The 7,660-nt window shown below is 39.0% G+C and overlaps 1 protein-coding gene across 1 annotated transcript; it reads right to left on the reverse strand.

Annotated features, from left to right (window-relative positions):
* Nucleotides 1-996: 996 nt before the first annotated feature.
* LOC18421414 (FRIGIDA-like protein 4a) lies at nt 997-7,458 on the reverse strand. Its single transcript, XM_006826212.4, has 3 exons — nt 6,197-7,458; nt 2,546-2,721; nt 997-1,864 (listed from the first exon to the last, which is right to left on the reverse strand). Exons 1-3 carry the CDS (start codon nt 7,071-7,073, stop codon nt 1,376-1,378), a joined length of 1,542 nt encoding a protein of 513 aa, XP_006826275.1. The 5' UTR covers nt 7,074-7,458; the 3' UTR covers nt 997-1,375.
* Between the last annotated feature and the right edge of the window lie 202 nt (nt 7,459-7,660).

The raw sequence follows: 7,660 nt of genomic DNA on the forward strand, positions 1-7,660 counted from the left end.
GGGCCTAAGCTCTATACAAACTGCACCCCAATAAAGATTAAATAAAAATATTTTTTAATCGCCATATATTTTTAAGGAACCGTTTCTATGCGGCCAAACCTGCATACGTAGAAATACGGGCCTATTAATACATCTACATTGTTTTTAAAGCTTTAAACTTTATAATTAAATTTGAAAATATATTTTAAGACTATCACAGTGGTTTTCAATATTGAAACCACATGTCTCGATACTATTTGAAGGTAGGTTCTAGTTTGATCGTTTAGGGCCTAGGCTCTATACAAACTGCACACCAATAGAGATAAAATAAAAACATATTTTAATCGCCATATATTTTTAAGGACCAGGTTTCTATACGGCCAAGCCTACGTATGTAAAAATACGGGCCTATTAATAAATCTATTTTTGAGATGGATTTTTTGACTTAACTTTTAAATTCATGTAATCTTTAACCTGGAGATCATGAATATGAAAAATAAATAAATTTTAAAAACTCGAAATAAAATTTCTAGTAAAAAAACATTTGTACCGTCAGTTTGTATTGTTTTTAGATGGAACACCTACTTGCATCCATCTTTAAGATGGATGCTTTACACTTTTTCGACCGTATATATAATCATACAGTCCATCCCGCATGAAACAATTATTATTAAAGATGGATGTTTTATACTTTTTCGACCGCATATATAGTGATGTAGTCCAGCCCGCATGAATGATCATTACGATCGCATGATACCCTCCCACACCCATGTATGTAAGAACCCAGACGAGCAAACCCTCTCTCTTTCTCTCTCTATTTTTATATGTACCCACAAACTAGGCCCCAACCGACTTAATAACTAAAGATTTCAAGAGGCTGCTTAGATAAACCCTAAAAATAAATCTCCACCAAACTTGTTCCATGGAAAGGGTAAGAATTTCCTACATGCACTTGGAATTTTTGTTTTGGAAAATTTCGAATACTCAAAACGACAATTCATAAATAAATCTGAGCCAAACACCAAAAACCAAAGAGATAGTATATATTAGTTGTTCATTCATAGCACAATACACCATTATCAACATGTCAATCCATACATACATAAACCTAAGAGATTAAATTAGAGTGCAATAACTTAACCAAAGGTGTCTCATTAGCCTCTCTCACCATGATATGCTGGAAAGAAACTACACACAAACTATACAGGCACTCTCTCTACATTATCACAACCACAAACCACATTGTCAAATCTCATCAGCCCCTACCTAAAGAAACAGTCGTAAACCAAGGTCAGCTTCAGTAGAAACTCTCTTACCTTTTCTTTTAGTTCCATGTTCCTCTCTCTAAAGAAAATGCAATGGAAGATGATGAAGCTGGCTTCACAACCCGACCCACTTACCGGAAATATGAGGCCTGATACATGCCATAGTTCGCATAGCCTCCATAGTTTTCAGGCAGGCCATAAGAACCTCCAGCAAGTGGAGCTGCATTTTCCGGGGGGTACCCATAAGCATCAACAAGAGAAGTTGGGCTCCTATTTCCTCCCATATAAGCTTGGCCATAGTTATATGGTGGTGGGGGTGCTGGAAATTGGGGACTTTGGCCAGAATTAGGAGAACGAACAAAGACACGTCTTGCTGGAAAATGGGAGTTAGCAAGCCTTCCAGCCTTAGCTGGAGGGAGAGCAGCTCCATTGCCCACTCTCCCTCTCTTGTTTTGTTGTTGAGAAGATGCAGCTGCCTTTTTGCGCTCGGCTTTCAATTTGTCGATTTGAGCAAGCCTCTTTTGGAGGGGCTCGAGGGGTAGGTTGCTCTCAAGCTTGTGCTCTTCGACACACTTGATAACGGCTCGGAGGGCTGCATGCTCCTTGATACCGGCTTCATGCTGCCAAAATTGAAGTTTTGGTATTTAGACCAACTTTGTGCGGAACTTTGGGTGTTGAAAAATGTTTTTTCTACACCTTAAGGAATACATATTTGTTTCCTTAGTTGAAACATGTCAATTATGTATTCAAGAAAGGACATTTACTCATTTTCCAAAATGATTAACAATATCATATCTCTTTTAAGGGAAGTACACTTTTGTCCAAAGAGAAGGAAAACCATAGCCCATTGGGTTCATGATCATTTGAAGAAATGATGCATGGTTATGTGATGTCAAGGAAGTTAAACCCATGATAACAGGGCATGAGCTCAATGGTGTATTTCATTCTCTCCCCATCACCGTGTATAATTTCTCTTGAACCTGAAAGGAGTAAGCTTTTCCCCCTTTTTTCTCTATAGATTCCCAACGGAGTGGAGTTTTCCATATCACTTGGACCATAGCATACTTTCCTTTTTCCATTAGTCATGCTAATGCAATAAGAGAAACAATTCTAGTTGGGAAACTACACAAACAATTCTCACTTCATTTATATTTTGAATTTCACAAACAATTTTCATTTCTGGATGGCAAAACCTAAATTCATCATTTCCAGGGATCATTCTTCTCAGCAAGGCTAGAAACAAGAACTAGAACTAAATGAAAGGAGTAAGTAAGAACAACATATAAATAGACGAGACAAACCATAGCGCGGGTGGAGTTATTTCCATCCTTAAGAATCGAAGCAACAACTTCCCTAGAGTTCCTCAAGTATGCCTCAAGCAAGGGTACAGGGGGGTATTTCTCAATAAGTCCGGACTCCACAATAAAGTGCACAGCATCGACCTGCTTTCCCTTGTTAACCAACTCTTCAATGATATCTACAAGCAAAAGGGATAAACAATGGATCAAGCTAGAGCAAAATCTTGTCCAAGAACACATGGCTCAAATCTGATCTTTTACTGTTCTTTCATTCTTTTCTTTATCGGTAGCTCAAATCTGTTCTTAGCTAGCTAAATAACAGATAATTGATAAGTATCTTTTTTCTTTTTTTGCAAAATTAGAAAATCACAGCCATACAATGTCCTTGATCATCTAGTTGACTCACCCAACAAAAGGTAGGTTCTCTGCCCAACAATCACATAGGCCTCCCTCGGTATCATCAGTTACCAGTAACGGAACAACATTTTGAGAACTTTTAGGGAAAATATTACTCCTGATAAGGATACCCTGACAAACATTCTACTGGAGTTAATATTTCAACATTTCAAGCTCTAGGGGAAGAAATAACTCATATTGAGGCTACCCTGAAATACATTATGTTGCCCTTTATATCAACATTTCAATATCTTGCATAAAAAACATACATGGAAAAAAAACGTGGAAAAAACACGAATGATAACAAAGACAGTTCTTCTGGGAGGGTCGCAATTAGGGTTCATCTGTATCCATTAAGTCGAATAGGAGAACCTATACGAGGCCAAGAAGTAAGAGACCGTGGAATACAGAGCTTCACCATGATTGATTGGATAGACTGTGAGAAGTATCAGAGGATTTGGAAGAAGGCCATAAGGGAAAATCATATACAGTTTATCTTAGGTTGAAAGTTGAGAACATTGAGCAGGTTGTGCAGAGCCTCTGGAGCTTGAGTTCAACAAAGGAACTATGTTCAAAGTTTGTAATGCAGTAGGCTGGCTTCATGGACTCATGAAAGATATTTGGCGGGGCAAATATACTCGTCAGTTTACTTTTTGTGTCATAATCACAGGAATATTCAATAACAGAACCTTGTGATTGCATGCTTGGGTTTAACTTTTGGTGTGAGAGAAAGGCAGGGAAAGCACGGGGGCATGGGGGTTGGTGCTACAATTTGTAGTGGCAGTGCTTTTGGAGATCTCATGAATGATAATGTCCATGAGTAAGACGGTCTTCTGACTAGGCAAGAAGAGATCCTCATCCCATCAATAGGGAATGGAATAACATCCCAGACCATCTCTTTATACACTCTGAGCACACAAGGAAGATATGGAATGGAATACAATCCCAGACCTTTTTGGAGGTCTATGGGTCACACATGCATTTTTGGAACTTGAGTGAAGGATCATCTGAGCCAATAATTGAAAGGGGGACAGTCCCGTGGAACATATGTCTACACTTCTGCATAATGAAGAGAGAGGTACCACAATGCATATAAGAGGTACAGGAGGAATCTAGAAGATACATAGTCACCTCTCCAAGTTTCATGCATCACTGATATGACCATAGTTGTCCCGAGATTATAAGTACCCTTTTTAATGTCCTAGAGTGTTCTCATCAAAACGATTAAGATATTCCAAATCTTTTATATTTTATTTTGACATCTTTGGTAGCACAGCAGTAGTAGGAATGTATAGCATTGCAATAGTCAACACCCTAATAAATCAAGTCCATGCCCAAATCCTAGGTGAACATAACAATTCATTTTGCTATGATTATGAAGCAATAGATTAAAGCACAATGTCCTAATAATTAACAGAAGTAATTCATATGATGTATTTACCTAAATGAATGGAACAATTACTATCCATATTTCTTATGCTAGCACCAAAGCTTCTTTTGCCCCCTCATACATTTTAAACATGTGCAACGGGAGTTTTATGTGATCATCACATACCAATGAAGCTGAAAGGAAAGTTATATAGGACAGAAATGCGACCAGCTTTGCTTTTATGGGCCAGAATGTTTGGCGGTCAAGAAGCACAATATCCATAGGATGAGTGTAGCAGAGATGAGGATGTTGAGATGGATGAGTGGCAAGACAGGAAGTGATAGAATTCAAAATGAATACATTCAGAAGAACTAAGGTGTGGCACAACTAGGCGATAAGATGAAAGAAAGTAGAGTCAGGTGGGTTGGCAATGTGCAGTGCAAACCCAATACAACACCTGTTAGGAAGTGCGAATTAATTCAAGCGGACGACTAAGAAACGGCAAAAGGTAGGTCCAAAAGGACATGATTAGAAGTAGTGAAAAGAGATATCAGACTTATGGCCTCGCTGAGGGTATGGCACTTGAAAGACTAGAATGACAGACCAAAATTCGTGCAGCCGACCCCAATTAGTTGGGAAAAGGCTCCAATGATGATGATGATGATGGCATTTCAAACATTACTTTGAACTTAACAACAATTCTTTAACACCTGCTCATTATCATCATCGTTGTTCTTGAATACCCAGCTTTACATTCCATTGTAATCCTTTTAACTTTTTCACATAATGTTCCACAACCACACAACATTCTTTATATATTTTGCACAGTCAATAATTGATTTGAAAAATTATATGAACTAGGAAATCCACAATAGCAAGTTCAGAACTTGTCTTATATTTCTAGGATGCTTCCAAAAACGAGTCAGCCCATGCACAACGATATAAAACTATATAAATAAACAAGTCCACTCCTTTGTGTTATATTACCATAACAACATATGATGTAAAATAGAGACGAGAAAGAACTAGCATTGCAAAGTTGCAAGGGGCACAATTAAATTATTTTGAAGTTCCTAACTTTCAAAAAAAAAAAATATTTTTGAAGTTCTAACACATCACACATCAGAAGTCATCAGGAGTACGTTGCTGGGGATTGAGGAATTGTGTGAAAGTAACAAACTTTGGACACATTCAAGTAATTCTTTACTTCCTTTTGGCAGGGTTAAGTCAAACCAGGATTTTTAGTTCATTTAAAATCATGTAATCTTGTTGCCAATGACATGTTACTAAATCTCGACGACAAACATTCCTAAAATGGGTGCAACACCTGAGACTCTACTAATTGCGCCACAAAAATAATAAATATATGAAACTTCCTCAACTCCCATTAGAAGCCCCAAGTTCAGCCAAAATCTAGCATTTTTCAAATATGACCCACAATTTAGCGGAATTCTGCACAATTCACTCAAATTTCAGTCCAAATTTATGAGAATTGGCAGACAAATGACCATACAAAATACTGGCTGCGTACCACCAAACTCTGAGAGGAATTTCAAAACGTGGTAATTCCTTTTTCTTGTCAGTTATTTCTCCCTGCAGAGCAGCCAAAATTCGGCTGAAATTACAAGAACCAAATGAAGACTATGATTTTATCTGCCTAATGAAATCAGAACAAACCCAAATCCAAAGTTGCATACCATGGACCATCATTAACTGTTTCTCCGGAATCTTTATATTTTTCCCTAAGTTCCAAAAATCTTCCAAGGTTCCAACTAGTGCCATAAAAGATAAAAACGCTAGTTACCAAATTTGTGCATGTTTAATCTATGAATGCTAATATTATTGTCGGAAAAAAATAAATAAAGAATAGAAAAAGAAAACCCACTTACCAGGCATCCTGTCCTTCAACCCCAGCAAAACCGCAAGCTTTGGCATCTGCTTCCTCCACGCAAAAGCCACTAATAAATCCCTGAGAAACCCACTATCAAACCCTGAAGTGATCCCAAATGTAACCAAGTGTTGCAGGAAAGTGTGAACCTCAGGTGACTTGACATTATCAACCCCTCCATTTGAATCTAACTTCTCCTTCCACTCTTTAGCCATCCCCTTTGCCTTGTCCCTAACCTTTGGGGTCACAACTGGCCTGGTTGGCCCTACAATTGGATCTGCTAAAATAGGCACAAGTAATTCTAGTAAGAGAATACATGCCCATCGTTGATCATGCTCTCTATCTGAAGGCCTTCGATCAACTGGAAACACCCCTTCAATTGCTCGCAAAACCAGAGTAGATGGATCGATGCAGTCGAGTAAAGCATTTGACAAATGGGTTCGAACCAGTTCTATATCCTTCTTCTTTCCAACAATAAAATCCCATAATCCCTTTGAATCCATTTTCTGGCAAAAGCCCCTCAGCTTCGACTCGATTGCTCTGTCATTTGAATCGGAGTTCGAATTGGGGTTTCCTTCCTCTGCAACTTTCTCGGCAGCCAAAAGCGCCGCCTCCTTCTGTTGCTGAAGCTTGGTAACGGCTGACTCTTCAAGGTAATTAATGGATTGCTCTCGCTGCTCCAGGATTTCTAGGGTTTTCTGGGTTTGCTGGTCTAGTGTTTGGGACTTGGTATCTAGGGTTTGTGATTTCTCCTGTAAGTGTTGCTCTAACGATGAGAAATGGTGAGAAAGGTCCTTCCATAGAAGAGTACAGTTTGTAATTAGGGTTCTCTGCTTGTCAAGGTCCTGAAAAGCGAGTTGCAGAGTATCAGTCGCCATTGTAGCTGAAACCCTAGAACTGAACCGACTGTGATTAGAAGGAAATCAAAACCTACTTTTGTTATGCGATCAGCAACGAATGGAACCCTAAAATGAACGGTAGTAAGAGAATGGAAGTAGCCAGACTGGAATCAAACGCTAGAATTGAAGAGCAGTAAGAGAGTGTAACCCTAGTTAGATATGGGTTGTGATGAGAGAGAAAAGAAGCCCTAAGTTGGCATGGTTAAGAGAGAGAGGAAAATAGAACCCAAGGTTTGGATCACAGTGAGAGAGAGAGAGAGAGAAAGAGAAAGCGGAAAAGGCTGCGCAGATATATTTATAGTGGGTTCAGCAGCTTTGATAAAGCGAGGAGACAAAATAACCGTGCAAATGTTCCGTTCCATTCAATGCGCAGGATCCGTCCATCCAACTTTTCTTTCTTCACTCACTTTCTCTCTCCTCTACCTTCTCTCTCGCTCTTCGGTCTTTCCCTCTCTTTGGTCCCATTCTCACTTCTTTCTCTTTCCTCGTCTCATCTCCTCTTTCTCTCTCTTCGGTCTCTTTCTCTCACCCCTCTCATCCGTACGAGCGGTTTCCTGAGGTTTTTC

Source organism: Amborella trichopoda, chromosome 3 (assembly GCF_054954075.1).
Source record: "Amborella trichopoda isolate Santa Cruz 75 chromosome 3, AtrichopodaSantaCruz75HAP2 v2.0, whole genome shotgun sequence".
NCBI lineage: Eukaryota > Viridiplantae > Streptophyta > Magnoliopsida > Amborellales > Amborellaceae > Amborella > Amborella trichopoda.

Coding starts and splice junctions, on each gene's coding strand:
- LOC18421414 (XM_006826212.4), bottom strand. CDS start 7,073: ATGGCGACTGATACTCTGCAACTCGCTTTTCAGGACCTTGACAAGCAG. Junction 2,722..6,196: donor GTTGAAGGACAGGATGCCTG/GTAAGTGGGTTT, acceptor TTTTGCTTGTAG/ATATCATTGAAGAGTTGGTT. Junction 1,865..2,545: donor ATAACTCCACCCGCGCTATG/GTTTGTCTCGTC, acceptor CAATTTTGGCAG/CATGAAGCCGGTATCAAGGA.